The sequence below is a fragment of the Bos mutus genome, chromosome 11 (genome assembly GCF_027580195.1).
Source record: "Bos mutus isolate GX-2022 chromosome 11, NWIPB_WYAK_1.1, whole genome shotgun sequence".
NCBI classification, from domain to species: Eukaryota; Metazoa; Chordata; class Mammalia; order Artiodactyla; family Bovidae; genus Bos; species Bos mutus.
The window spans coordinates 57,962,615-57,977,718 of record NC_091627.1 but is presented as its reverse complement, the minus strand read 5'-3'; the positions used below and the strand labels follow the sequence as shown (position 1 = coordinate 57,977,718).

The 15,104-nt window shown below is 48.8% G+C and overlaps 1 protein-coding gene across 1 annotated transcript in view; it reads left to right on the top strand.

The window, feature by feature from the left end:
* Positions 1 to 15,104, top strand: part of POLR1A (RNA polymerase I subunit A) — an 87,183-nt gene that overhangs the window by 51,392 nt on the left and 20,687 nt on the right. Inside the window, exons 15-22 of the mRNA XM_070379433.1 lie at positions 4,743 to 4,892; positions 6,523 to 6,706; positions 9,281 to 9,363; positions 9,478 to 9,636; positions 11,315 to 11,413; positions 12,397 to 12,549; positions 13,826 to 13,908; positions 14,329 to 14,494. Coding sequence (XP_070235534.1) covers positions 4,743 to 4,892; positions 6,523 to 6,706; positions 9,281 to 9,363; positions 9,478 to 9,636; positions 11,315 to 11,413; positions 12,397 to 12,549; positions 13,826 to 13,908; positions 14,329 to 14,494 — 1,077 coding nt within the window. The remainder of the gene's footprint in view (positions 1 to 4,742; positions 4,893 to 6,522; positions 6,707 to 9,280; positions 9,364 to 9,477; positions 9,637 to 11,314; positions 11,414 to 12,396; positions 12,550 to 13,825; positions 13,909 to 14,328; positions 14,495 to 15,104) is intronic.

The following is a 15,104-nucleotide window of genomic DNA, read 5'->3' as shown; positions in this document are numbered from 1 at the left end:
TTTGTAATATCTTCTTTGGAGATATGTCTATTTATGCCCTTTGCCCACTTATTCATTGGGTTATTTGTCTTTTTATTGTTAAATTCTAACATTTCTTTGTATATTCTGGCTACCAGATCTGTCTCACATATATGATAACACAGGTATTTTCTCCCATTGTATGGGTTCTTTTTTTCTTTCTTGACAGTGTCCTCTGACACATAATTTTTAAAAATTTTTATGAAATCCTATTTATCAACTTTTTTTTTGTTCCTTGTACTTTTGGTGTTATATCTTAGAAACGTTTGCCAATTCCAAGGTCATACAGATTTACAGCTGTGTTTCCAACTAAGAGTTTTATGGTTTTCTCCCTGACATTTATGTCTTTGATACATTTTCAGTTAATTTTTCTGTGTATTATGAGATAGGGGTCCACCTTTATTCTTTTGTTGGTAGATATGCAGTTGTCTCAGCATCATTTGTTAATAAAACTATTCTTTTCCCATTGAATGTTCTTAGCACTCTTGTTAAAAATCAATTAGCCACTGAGGTATGGGTTTACTTTTAGACTCTTATTTCTCTTCCATTGGTCAGTATGTCTGTCTACGCCAATGAGTGCTGTGTGCTGTTGCTTTAGTTGGGTCCGACTCTTTGTGGCCCCATGGACTGTAGCCCACCAGGCTCCTCTGTCCTTGGGATTCTCCAGGCAAGAATACTATTTGCCATGCCCTCCTCCAGGGGATCTTCCCAACCCGGAGATCGAGCCCATGTCTTATGTCTCCTGCATTGCAGGTGGGTTCTTTACCACTCATGCCACCTGGGAAGCCATGTCTTGATTACTGTAGCTTTGTAATAAATTTTAAATCTGGATATATGAGTCCTTCAGCTTTGTCTACTTTCTCAAGATTGTTTTGACCATTTGGGGTCCCTTGCATTCCCATTTGAAATTTAGGGTCAACTTGTCAGTTATGCAAGTTGGAATTTTAATAGGGATTGCATTGAATATGTAGATCAATTTGGAAAGTGTTGCCACCTTAACAATATTAAGTCGTCCAATCCATGATGTCTTTTCATTTACTTAGATCTTCTTTAACTTCTTTCAATAGTATGTTATTGTTTTCCACTTAAAAGTCTTAGACTTCTTTGGTTGAATTAATTCCTGAGTATTTTATTCTTTGTGATTCTATTGTACATGGAGTTGTTTTTCTAATTTCATTTTCAGATTGTTCATTGTTAATGTATAGAAATATGATTGATTTTTGAATATTGATCTTGTATCTTCTGGTTTTGCTCAAGTCATTTACTAGTGCTAACAAGTTCTTCTGAATTCTTTCAGGTTTTCTCTGTATAAGGTTATTCCATCTGCATTCAGAGGTTGTTTTCTTTCTTACTCTCCAATCCGAAAGCCTTTTCTTCTTTCCATGCCTAATTGCCCTGACTTAAACCTCTAGAACATTATTGAGTAGAGTGGCAAAAGCATGCATTCTTTCCTTGTTCCTGATCTTAGAAAGCATCATCTTTGCTCGCTGAAAATGGCAGTGGTGGTTTTTACATCAGTGCCTCCCCTTTATCAGGTGGATGATGTTGCCGCCTATTCCTAATCTGTTGACCGTTTGTGTCGTGAAAGGGTATTGAGATTGTCAGATGCTTTTCCTGCTCCCTTGATTTTGCAGATGAAGTGGCAGGTCCATCTCCCTTCCTTACATGTATATGGCTGCATGTGTTACCCTTCTCCCAGACTTTCCATCCTGACTGTGCCCAGCTGGCAGTTCCCACTGCGCATGTGGCACTGTGGTTTAAGTGCAGCTCGTAGTCAGCATCCCAGGAGAGTCGCCCTCCTACCTTTCTCCTTACCCTCTGTCCTGGCAGTGCCAGCCTTGTGAAGACTGAGGGCCAAGACCTTCCTGGTCATTTTCCTCAGAGATATCAAGGAGTATTGTCTGCTTTCTGTAACAGTGTTGTTGTCAGCTGTTCCCCAGCTCCTGGTGCACATGCATAAAAAGACAGCTGCTCTCGTAACCGCCCTGACCCCATTTGTACATACAGATCCTTCTTTATGGGCCTGGTACAGGCATACAAAGAGCTGTTGATGCCACCGGATGGCTCCCAATGCCCTCCAGCCCTGCCCCGCCTACCCACCCCTCACCACCCCAGGACCTCTCCAACCGGTCTGCCTGCCTCAAGCCTATTGCTTCCTTGGGAATGCATGCTCTTGGCTTCTCCAGAACTGACCCGTGGTCATCCCAGGTACATCCCAGGTCATCCCAGCTCCCATGTGGGCTGCTTGTGAGGTTGCCTCCCTTGACCTCCTGTTAGTAGCTGCATAGGTGGTGCAGTGGTAAAGAATCTGCCTGCCCATGCGGGAGACCCAAGAGATATGGGTTTGATCCCTGGGTTGGGAAGATTCCCTGGAGGAGGAAAGGGCAACCTGCTCCAGTATTCTTGCCTGGAAATTTTCCATAGACAGAGGAGCCTGGCAGGCTATAGTACATGGGGTTGCAAAGAGTCGAACATAACTTTTTGAGCATGTACACACTTAGAGTGAATGAGAGCTTCCCAGGTGGCTCGATGGTAAAAAAAATCTGCCTGCCAGTGCAGGAGACACAGGAGAAGTGGGTTAGATCCCTAGGTCAGGAAGGTCCCTTGGAGAAAGAAAGAACAACCCACTCCAGTATTCTTGGCTAGGAAATCCCATGGACAGAGGAGACTGGCAGGCTACAGTCCATGGGGTTGTTGTAAAAGAGTTGTACACGACTCAGCAACAACTCAGAACAACAGATTGAATGGATGGCCATACTAATTTAAGCAGGAGAAGGACTCGGCAGCCTTTCAAGTAGCCAAAATTAATTCTAGTCAAATCGATTTCGGGGATCAGCTCTGTTACAGTGAATCGTGTGGAAGCCCATTGGGTGGCTGAGCTGTCATCTCACCAGCATGCCCTGTGGTGGGCCTCACACAGAGACTCCGTCCTGCGTGCTCCCCACTCACGTTGCCTTAATGACTGCTTCTAAAGTGCCAAGTCTTCTTGTCAGTGTCACTTGGGAGGCTTATTTTCTGCATCATTGATATAGCCTCGAAGTCCAGGCCAGGAATGTGTTGGGTTGACCAAAAAGTTCGTTCAGGTTTCTCTGTAACAGGCTATGGGAAAACCCGAAGGAACTTTTGGGCCAGGTCAGTATGTGGAACGGGATCCTGCTAAAAGTGGAATCTGAGCATGTCACTCCTGTGATCAAAACCTTCCAAATACCTATCCTTCACACTCGAATGAAAAGCCTCCTGCCGGAAATGAATGATCTGACCTCCTCTGAGCTCTGAGCTCTGAGCTCCCTGGTGGTAAGGCCCTGCCTGTCCTATTCAAAATCCCAGGTATTCTTTCTCCCCCTGCTATACCCTAGCTGTTCCTTCCCTGCTTTATTTTCCTCCAGAATATGGATCCGCTTGGGACTGGAGCCTCTGTTGAGGGTGGCAACTGTTTTATTCACCACTCCCCCCAGCGCCTGGTTCATAGTAAGCACTCAACATATAATTGCTGAATGAATGAACAGATCGTAACTGTATTCTACACATTCACAATGCTAAGGCTAAGAGAGCATAACCATTTGCCCCACAACTCATGACCAGTATGGTGGAGTGGACACTGGGACACCCCCAGAGTCTCAAAGCTTCAGCTGCAGCTCGCTTCTCAGTCAGATACTTGGGCCTCCTCTGTGAAGCTCTTTTGAGGGAAAGCTCTGAATTCTTAGTCTTCACATTCTTTCCTCCTTGGCGCCAGAAAGTCAACGCTGTTCTGCAGGAGGATCTTAACTGATTGTATGAGACAGTTGTCACGTGCTTTGATGTGGTCTGAAAATGGGAGAAGGATGCTTCCGATGAGCGTTCCTGGACCTTTGCCCCGGTCCTGGGGCTGACATGTCAGGGCTGCCTTTGCCTCCCTCAATCCTGCTGTCCTTCTTTCTTTTTTTTTTTAAACCACATACAAATTTAAATCTTTCTCTGCTGTGAGCCCACAGCCATTTATTTTCCTTTTCTTCCCTTGGTCTATTCAGGAACTTAATTTTCAGGTCAGGGGGTTATGCACTCTAAGAAGTGAGGTTCTTAGTGGTGTGTGTTTGTTTCTAATCCTGTTGTTGTTCACTTGCTCAGTCATATCCGACTCTGTGACCCCTGGACTGCAGCACACCAGGCTTCCCTGTCCTTCACTGTCTCCCAGAGTTTGCTCAAACTCATGTCCATTGAGTCAGTGATGCTATCCAACCATCTCATCCTCTGTCACCCTCTTTTCCTGCCCTCAATCTTTCCATGCATCAGGGTCGTTTCCAATGAGCTGGGTCTTCATATCAGGTGGCCAAAGTTTTGGAGCTTCAGCATCAGTCCTTCCAATGAATTCAGGGTTGATTTCCTTTAGGACTGACTGGTTTGATCCTTTTGGTGTCCAAGGGACTCTCAAGAGTCTTCTCCAGCACCACAGTTTGAAAGCTTCATTTCTTCAGTGCTTAGCCTTCTTTATGGTCCAGCTCTCACATGCTGTACATTATACATAAATCACATAAGCAGAAAAGTAAAATCTGAGATCAGGTTGTCCCACAGACAAGAAACTGTCCCTTTGTTGGTGGTGGTGGTGGTGGTTTTTTTTTTTCTGCTTTACCTACAGCTCATCAGAATGGAGTTGTCTGCCTTTTAGGATTAAGAAAGACAAGTGGACCTAAAAGGAAACATCTCAGCTTTTCTTCCTTGCATCAGCTTTGTCTTCTTTTTCTTTCCAGGTCGTGTCCACATTGCTCATCAACATAATCCCAGAGGACCATATCCCCCTGAACTTGTCAGGAAAGGCGAAGATCGGTGGAAAGGCCTGGGTGAAGGAGTCTCCTCGGCTCGTTCCCGGCTTTAACCCCGACTCCATGTGCGAGTCCCAGGTATGGCTGCCCAGCTGTGTGCATTGGAGACTTCCAGTCCCAGGTTTAGGCGGCTTGATTTAAAACCAAGACAGAGAAGTGGAGGCACATGTATAGAAAGAGGAGTCGTGCCTTGAAGGAAAGAGTTGTACCGAGCTGTGTAGAGTCAACCACTAGCATTCCTTTTCAGATTTATATTTTTTATTTTTATTTATTTGGCTGTAGGCTGTACTAGGTCTCAGTTGTGGCAAGTGGGATCTTTAGTTGCAGCATGTGAACTCTTAGTTGCGGCATCCGGGATCTAGTTCCTTGACCTAGGCATTGAACCTGAGATCCCTGCATTGGGAGCTCAGACTCTTAGCCACCAGACCACCAGGGAAATCCCCGACCATTAGCACTTGGCTCTTATGTAAAGCCCATAACCAGCTTGGGAAGGCTCTTCCAGCAGAAGGCCTCAAACTTGACTCTGCAAAGCTTGGAAAGGCAGACCCTGAGACCTGTGAGTGGCTGGCTATCATCACCCTGTGCTGAGGTTTCACACCTCCCAGCTCCATGCCTAGGAACCAGGCCTCAGCAGCAGCTCCAGGACAACCAAACCCTGGGGACACAGCGCTGTTGCAGGAGAGTGAGACTGTGACCCCACATTGAAGATTTTCAGGGCCTCATGTGCTCTTTCTGGGGAAGTATCCCCAGGGCCCCTGCTCACAAGGGCTTTGTTGCAGGGTCTAACACACATGCCATTCATAATAGAACCCAAGCTGCCCCTTTTCTTTCCCTTCGTAGATCATACGCTTAATGTGTGCAGCACTTTTCTTTAAATTAGAAATCCTTTAAACTAGAAATTTAAATTTAGTTTTAAATTTAAATTCAAACTAGAAATTCTTTAAATTAGCTTCTAATGCTTGAAACAAGCTTTAAGAAAGTACAAATTCAGTGCTTAAAGCGTATTAGAAAGGTTCTGTGTTTCTTACTCCCAAGGTTCCAGGGAGGAAGTACCTAGGCCAAGGTCACAGTTATGAAATTTAGACTCAAAATGCACTCCTTTCCAGTCACAAAGTTTTTATCAAGGATACATGACCCCAAATCAGAATGGATGGGTGATGGGAGTGGGGCACATAGGAACACACTGAACTGTCTATAGTTGGGGAGGGGGTGTAGTCCCCGAAAAAGAATTTTGTTTAATGTTCTTTTTTTTATGCTATTTACTTTATTTTTGGCTGTGCTGGGTCTTCGTTGCTACGTGGGTTTTTTTCTCTAGTTGCGGAGAGCCTGGAGGCTACACTCCAGCTGTGGTGCACAGGCTTCTCACTGCAGTGGCTCCTTTTTTTGGGCAGCACAGGCCTCAGCAGTTGTGGCTCCTGGGCTTTAGAGTACAGGCTCAGTACTTATGGCTCACAGACTTAGTTGCTCCAAGGCATGTGGGATGTTCCCAGATCAGGGATTGAACCCATGTCTCCTGCATTGGCGGATGAATTCTTTACCACTGAGCTACCAGGGAAGCCCTGAATGTTGTTCTCTGTGTGCTCACCTGCTTTATCCCCTTCTTTGCATCAAGAATTTGAGGCAGTTGAGGGTTATAAGGTTAGTAAGACATGGAGTGAGGGAGGGGCGGGGCTCCCCCCACCCAGTGCCAGTGGCCATCCGTCCGCAGGTGATCATCAGAGCAGGGGAACTGCTGTGCGGGGTGCTGGACAAGGCGCACTACGGAAGCTCCGCCTACGGCCTGGTCCACTGCTGCTACGAGATCTACGGTGGGGAGACCAGCGGCAGGGTTCTCACCTGCCTGGCCCGCCTCTTCACCGCCTACCTGCAGCTCTACAGAGGCTTCACCTTGGGTGAGTGAGGCAGGTGGCTCTGGGGCCCCACCCTGCTCAGTCCGCTTCTGCAGCCAGCCCACCTGCCAGGGTGTCTCCCGGTTCCAGGGGAACAGCCGGGCTCCCTTCACGAGGGCATCTTCATGGGGCCTCCGGTGACACTGCACAGCCTGCTGCTTCTCCGTGCTTCCGCAGCCCCCGACACACACCCATACCACCCTAGTCTCTTCATTTCTTCATACAGCACAGAGTGACGCCCTTCCCCATCTGCATTTCCATTCTGTCCCTTTATCAACACCTTTCCTTATGGTCTCCAGTGTCCTAGACTGATTTTTCTTCACACTCATACCTCCATTCTCTCCTGCAAGTGCCCTTCCAGAATCTTTCTGGCACTCTGTGCCCCACCTGGAGTCTTCCCTGTTGTCAGAACAGCCCACACCACCCGACACAGCGGGTTCTGTTGGAAACACCACGTTGGGGCTGACCTGTCAAGTGATTGTAAGACAGAAAGAGGAACTCTCTCCCTGGAAATGACAGCCCACTGTTTTAGGAAGTTGACTCTGATAAAGAAAACAAGGGGGCCGATATTTTCCGTGCCACGAGCTCATTCAGAGCAGTGTGTCTCTCGGTATTCACCGTGGAGTCCAAGCCCTTCTGCAGTTTCCCATGCATGAGGAATGGGTGTCAGGCCTTGCACTAAGCAGGACTCCCAGCAAGCATGGGAATCATCCCGCTGATGAGACTGAGTTCATGGACTGGCTCACATGCAGACAGGGAGCCAGTGGGTCTGCTGGAGTTTGCTCACTGGCCTGCAAGAAGGCCATCATAATTATAAAATTTATATTGTGGAAAAGTCAAAATAATCACAGACATGAAAATAATTAAAAATCACCCAGCATTCAACTGCCAGAGATAACACCAATATTGACTTGATATGTGTCTTTCTAGACTTTCCAAGTATAAACACTTTCTGGGAAAAAGGGGTTCCTACAGTAATACCTAGTGTTTTGTGATCTGCTCCCCTCCACCATTTACAGATAATGTTTTATAAATGTCCTTCTGTAAGCAAATATAAACTGACTTCCTCAGATCCGTGGCTATAAACTATTCTGCTTTTGTAGATGTACCATGGTTAATTTTACCAGTTCCTATTATTAGGTTCCTGGTTCTCACAGTATTTCTCAGATGAGCTTCCTTGAACAAATGCCTTTAAAAATGGAAAGTAGATGGACTTCCTTGGTGGCACAGTGGATAAGAATCCATCTGCCATTGCTGGAGACATGGGTTCGCTCCCTGGTCCAGGAAGATCCCACAGGCTGCAGAGCAAGTAAGCCTGTGTGCCACGACTACTGAAGCCTGCACGCCTAAAGCCTGTGCTGCACAAGAGGAGCCATCACAGTGAGAAGTCCATGTACGGCAACAAAGAGTAACCCCCACTCGCCACAACTAGAGAAGCCCGAACAAAGCAATAAAGACCCAGCGCAGCCAAAAGTAAAAAAAAAAAAAAGTAGAGGAAGAATCCACACCCAGACCGTGATGAGGACCAAATCTAACAAGCAGCTCTGCTCAGCACATGATCCGAGGAGAAACTGGCCAAAGTGCAAAGACTGTCTGGTGCCGAGACTGAGAGGGAGCAGGGCCAAGCTGGGTGTCAAGCTTGGAGGGAAGTCCAGGCTAGAGGAAGTGCCTTCAGCCCTCGCAGCCAGAGGTCACTGAAGGCACAGCAAGATGGCCTGGAGCCGACCCTGTGGAAGGGCCCATTGTCATGGTGTGGCTTGCTCACAGAGAGACAGATTCTTTCTCCTCCTCAAGTTCTTTAGAGGCACTCAGGCTTCCAGGACATTGCATGTGGGAGTCCCAGACATCTTAGCCCAGCTTTGCAACACTGCAGCCTTGAATTCCTTTCCTCCTGAGACCTTGGCTGAGGGACTGTTGAGGTCAGTAGCTCTCAAATGTAGACAGAAAATAGTTCATTGAAAAATGAAGTGGGAAGACTTCCTGCCTAAGATGGGGAATTCCTTAGCCCTTTGAAGCCAGAGGACAGGCTTCGTTGAAGTGGCCCAGGGACTCTTCCTTCCAGAGCAACAGAGAGGACCCTGCAATGGTTGTCCCTGTCAGCCAGGCTTGGATATGTCTGTCTGTGCTTGCCCACGGATTCTCAAAGCTACACAGTGTGGTCCCTGCTGACATGTGATTTCTGGAAGTCAAAACGGGATGTCTGCCCCCTCCTCTTCTGTTTTCCTCAACCCCAGTTTTTCACCCAGAATGTCATCTTCACCTCTGTCCCATTCATCCAACATGTTTTTATTGAATGGAGGGCCTGTATCTGGTGGCCAAGTTTGGGACTTGGGCCTGGGTTGGCTTTCTACCTCCGTACCCATGGGCTCAAGTTTGAGCCTTAGCTTTGTCATTTGTAAGATGGTAAGCACTTAAGAGATGGTAGCAGTCTCTTTGAGGTGATGGGAATGTCCCCATCGTTATTCAGGTGCTTCCTGGGTGCCTGTTACCGTGCCCCATGCCCTGACCTCACCAAGTTCACAACCTGGTGAGAAGTCAGGCCTGGTTGCATCCAAACTGGTCTGTTTCACTTCACAGGAGTAGAAGACATTTTGGTCAAGCCGAAGGCGGATGTCAGGAGACATGGGATCATTGAAGACTCCACCCACTGTGGGCCCCGGGTGAGGAGGGGCTGGGGGCTACCGCCTGCAGCAGAGTCGGTCGGGCTCCAGCAAATGGGGCTCACACCTTCCTCCCTTGCCTGCAGCCTCCAATGTTTCCTCTTTTAATCCTAGGCCGTCAGGGCTGCGTTAAACCTGCCAGAGGCAGTGTCATGTGATGAAGTCCAAGGGAAGTGGCAGGATGCCCATCTGAGTAAAGATCAGAGGGATTTTAACATGATTGACTTGAAGTTCAAGGAGGAAGTGAACCATTACAGCAATGAAATTAACAAGGTTAGTCCAGCGGCATGTGCTCTTACCACCACCATTTGAATGCTGTTTTTTTTGTTTTGTTTTTTTTCTAATTACATTTTGAGTCTCACTCTGGGCCTCTTGGAGCAATTTGACTGTTGAACAGCTGACTAGGTGAGACTCCAGATGGGGCGAGTAGAATTGATCACTTTGAAGAGCCAAGGGATTTGTACCCTCAGTTAGGGTCTGGAGAGGTCTTCCTTTGATTAATGCTGAGCATGAAGGCATTGCATTATTCTTTCTTTCTTTTATTTATTTATTTTTTCCCACACTACCTGGCTTGCGGGATCTTAGTTCCCCAACCAGGGACTGAACCCAGGTCCTCGGCAATGAAAGCGCCTAGTCCTAAGCACTGGACCGCCAGGGAATTCTGCACTAGTTGTCGTTTTAAATGTTTGTATTTTAGGGTAACGGCCTTAAAGGGGACTGAAGAAAGTCTTTTCCAGGGGCCTATGCAGGGTGGAGGGGCACAGTAAAGGATCAGCACCTCCAGTGCTGCGTGTGTAGGACAGCTGGGGTGAAGGCCCGTGTTTGAATCCTGGCTCTTCCATGGACTTGCTCTGAGATCTCCGGCCTTGTGTGATGTGAGTGGTCTGAGTGAGGTGTCCTCCCCTGGGGCAGGGATGGGAAGAGACCTGCCTCACGGATTTGCTGGCAGGATTCAGGAACTCATCTGCACAGTGTCCTGGGTGAGGTCTGACCGCCCTGCCAGTCCCCCAAAGCCCCACAGCTGAGAAAGGAGAGGGGGCCCCATTCTTGTCCCAGAGCTGGGGCTCCCAGTCCTACAGCTTGAAGGAGCCCACTGGCCCTCACCCCGGCCTCCTGGGCCTTGACACCCAACCTGAGGAGGAGAAAGGGAGGGAAGACCAAGCCTAGCCAAAGTCAGTGTTTGCTGACTCAGTTCTGATTGGCTGTCAGCAGACCTTTTTGGTACAGTTCTGTCCTTGCAAGGCGAGGTTTCTTCCAGCCTTCCAGCACTGCTCGAGAACGGGGAGGCTCAGCTTCCAGGGCTCACTGGGGATGCTGTGGGTGGGGCGTCATCTCAAGCGTCTCAGGATTACTTTATTTCTTTTCCTCTGTCTCTTCACGTCCACCTTGTCTCTCCTGTGTGAGGGTGGGTGTCTGCATCCCTAGGCAGAGGCTTAGATAAACTCAGAGCCACCCCCCACCTCTCCACAGCATCTCCCCAATCCACCTGGGGGCTTTGACTACTCTTTTGCCCCGGGAGCTGAGGCGAAGCGCCTGCTTGGCGCTTGGGCAGCATGTTGGCAGATATGAGTATGACACGGGCACTGGTCATCATGGCTGCTTGTCCGGGGCCAGGGCGTGCTCTGATGGGTAAGTTCCCAAGAGCACCACCTTAGGTTTTATTTTTAATCGGCTGCATTTCAGCATCACGAACTAAAGATGCTGGCCCCTCTGCATCTGCCTTCCGGCTTCCCAGCAGAGGTGTCGAGAGCGTGGCAGCCCGGGCCATTCTTTAGACCTCTTTCCAGGGCTTCCAGCCAAAGGCTTAATGCCGACAAGACTTCTCCTTAACCTCAAATGGGATCTGGCACTGCTCTCCAGATTCATAGTCTAAGTGGGCTCCCGCATTTACCTTCTGAACCTAAGATTCCTAAGGAGGAGTCACTGACCGATGTGTGTGTTCCATCCGCAGGCATGCATGCCCTTCGGCCTACACAGACAGTTCCCAGAGAACAATCTGCAGATGATGGTACAGTCTGGAGCCAAAGGTTCGACAGTGAACACCATGCAGGTGTGAGCAAAGGCAGGCTGGCTGCTTGGCAGAAGGCTGGGGTGGTTGTAGGAGGCACTTTTCAGATTTGTTTCTGTTTTTGAAAGAATCCATGTTCCACGTAAAGCATGGCAAATACTGCACAATACAGAAGTATATGTAGAAATCAGTACAGGAGCTAATCACTGTTAACACGCCAGTGTTGTAGACACACGGAGGTAAACATCCAGATAGTGTATCGTGTGTGTACATGTTAAGTCTCTTCAGTCGTGTCTGATTCTTCACGACTCCATGGACTGTAACCCACAAGGCTTCTCTGTCCATGGGATTCTCCAGGCAAGAATATTGGAGTGGGTTGCCATTTCCTTCTCCATAGTGTTTCATATAAATACCTATTATAAATTTAGATACTGTATGGTTATATATTTTCATGTTGCAGTGCTATCACAATGATTTCACAAATCTTAGCAACTTTTTTAAAAATTTGATGACCTTGAGAGAGTCTTAAGGACCATCTCATTGTTTGGTGAGTACAGAACAGTAGGAATGGGCTTACAAGGCTCGAGGCCACCAGGAAGCCCTTTTGACTAAGTAGAATCCAGACACACTGTCCCCAAGAGCATCACTAGGCAGTTTCACTCTCTTTTGACCTGAGAATGTTCAGGATCACAATAAACTATATTTTCTGCTCGTCTCAGTTTCCCTGTTAGGGAGGTCCCTTTCAGGTATAACACGAGATTCTGAAACATGGCTGCTTTTGCAAAGCACTATCTATTTCAACTGACCCCAAATGTGAAGATTCTAATCAGTCAGTGAAAGGAAGATACAGGTATTTTCCTGAAACATCAGCTTTCCTGGTTTATTAAGAAATGTAGGTTGACCTCCAGGAACTCCATTTCCATGCAGTTTTTCTTGAAGAGCAGGTGCTCCATCCCCTGCTGGGACAGAGCATCACTTAAGGCGTGTGTAGGTCTTCAGTCCCATCTGGGTTTCCCTTCTCCCAGATTTCGTGCCTGCTGGGCCAGATCGAATTGGAAGGTCGGAGACCCCCGCTCATGGCATCTGGCAAGTCGTTGCCCTGCTTCGAGCCTTATGAATTCACCCCCAGGGCTGGCGGCTTCGTGACTGGCAGGTTCCTCACTGGCATCAAGCCTCCGGTATGTATTTTTTGGTTTTTCCTTTTGGCTTTCCTCCTCATTTCTGTGCTCAGAAGTAGAAAGCCTATGACCTTCACCAACAGCTTTAAGCAAAGATAGTCAAGAAATAAATGCCTGTACATCCTTGCTTACCTTGTAGATGGCGGGGGCCCCTGAGAACCATAAGAGCCACATCACGTTCACCTTCAGAATGCCAGAGCCCAGTGTGGTACCTGGCACATCGTGGGTGCTCGGGCAGGATTGCTGATGAGTGGGAAGACGAATAAGATCAGTCCCAGCTCAACCTCTTCCTGCCTCGTGCCTTCTCTCAGCCGGTTCTTCCCTGCCTCTGAGGGCAGCTGGGGAAGGGGAAGCCCTCCCCAGAGTGCTCTCCATTGCCAAAAGGAGCATCACAGAGATTTATTTTACAAAGCTCCCCAAGAGAGCCTCACGGCTCTTCCTTGACCCTGGAGAAACTGACCAGTTGTGGCAAATGCCTAGTTTTTCCTCCATCAGCGATAGAACTCTCCCCTAAGAGAAAGGTTTTCTCCTCACACTTTGAGAAATGGTTTTTTGATTAGTGCTTTCTGTTGCCTAGTCCAGTGCATCTCTGCAAAGACTCCTCTTGTGGTCAGACAACAAGTCTAGGTTGTGAAGAGAACTGACCTTTTGTGTCAAGGCCATCGGCTATGCCCAGGGCTTCTCTCTTGGTCTCACACAGACTCTCCAGTGGTTGTCCATGGCCTCTGGCAAAGGGTAGTGGAGAGCTGATGTAGACCAGAGAGTTCTGAACGCTGGTTGCGACCCCTAAGTGAATCATGAAACCATGGTAAAAGATAGCAACTGGCTTTATGTGATGGAATAGAGTAGGGTGATAAAGAAGGCATCCGAGTGAGGGCTGGGGTCATTTCATAAAGTTCCATAGTTTTAGCTTGAATCATGTATCTTTATCCACACACGTGTGTGGATGTATGTACATGTTTGCCAATCGTTGTTACAAACACATGTCTCATTGTGGAAGTTTGGAAAACACTATGTGATGAGGCAGAAGTGCCATTTCTGTTTGAAACGTGGAGTGTGGCGCTGAGGATGGCCTCCTGAGCATGAGAACTGGCCCTGGTCCTCCACTTGTCCCTCTGCTCTCGGGCAGGATAAGACAGAGGTCACCCCAGGGGAGCGCAGATGTCCCTGGCATCATCAGAGCCATCGGAGCTGCTGGGGACATGGGCCCGAGCCGCCCTCCAGGAAGCAGCTGTCCTCACTGTGCCGCCCCTGGGCCTTCCCGCTCCTCCCACAGGAGTTCTTCTTCCACTGCATGGCCGGCCGAGAGGGTCTGGTGGACACTGCTGTGAAGACCAGCCGTTCCGGATACCTCCAGAGGTAAAAAGCACCTGCCCTGCCACCTTCAGGTGGCTCAGCGTCCTGGGTCCACTCAAGCTCTGTCTCTTTTTCACATTTTCATTGCCAATTCGCTTAAGATCCCTTTGGGGGAAAAAAAAAACTTCTGAAAAGTAATCCATGGGTGTTCTGAGACAGAAAATAGCCAGTTCTAGAGGATTGGTCTAGCGTGAACTCAGAGGTTTACAGGAAGGGCCCAGGTGTCAGCAGCTGTGCCCTTTCCCTGGGCAGGGCAGGCAGCCACGGCTGGAGGTTGGAGCGAGGGTCGCACAGGGGCACGGGAGCCAGCCTGTCCCGGGGCTTGCTTGGCTGTAGAACAGCAGTCCACCTTTCTGCCTCTGCCTTCCACCTGCCCTGTCAAATGCTGCTCCAGGAGGCACTGAGCCGAGGGTCTCTGTACAGGTGCATCATCAAACACCTGGAGGGGCTGGTTGTCCAATACGACCTGACAGTCCGTGACAGTGATGGCAGCGTGGTGCAGTTCCTGTACGGGGAGGACGGCCTGGACATCCCCAAGACACAGTTCCTGCAGCCTAAGCAGTTCCCCTTCCTCACCAGCAACTATGAGGTAGTGTGCCGCCTTCCGGAGCCTGGGGGTGGTGGGGTAGGGCCTGTGTGGTGGACCTCCCACCCTGAGCTTTGCCACCCAATCAGAGTGACCGCTGAAAACTAGAGGAGGGAGAATTTAAAAGCACCAAGCAACGCCCTGGAACGCCTGACATGGCAGATGCTTCGAACACCTGCACTGTTGGGGGCATTTACGGTCCTAAACTCGAGTGCACTGTGGCTGCTGTCTGCCTGCCTCCTCACTGCTGCCTGGGCACACAGGGACCCCTCTGCCCATTTTACAGCCAAGACAACCGAGTATGAGAGTTTAAGTGACGAGCTGGTGAGGAGCAGGGCTCATGTCTACACCCAGGCCCTCTGACTCACAAGCCCATGGTTTTCATTCCATGCCTTACTGGCCCAAGAGGGATCATCAGCATTGGCTGAGCAGTCCCCCAGGTTTTGCAGATTGGGAAACTGAAACTGACATGGCCTGTTCAAGGTCATGAGCAGGTGGTCAGATTGAAAGTTAAGGGCCAGCTCCTTTCCACCCTGGTGCCTGTCCCCTCCTCCTTTCTTCCCAGAAATACCCATGTTCTGGAAGGACTCTGAGTGTCAAGGTTTCTGCCCCA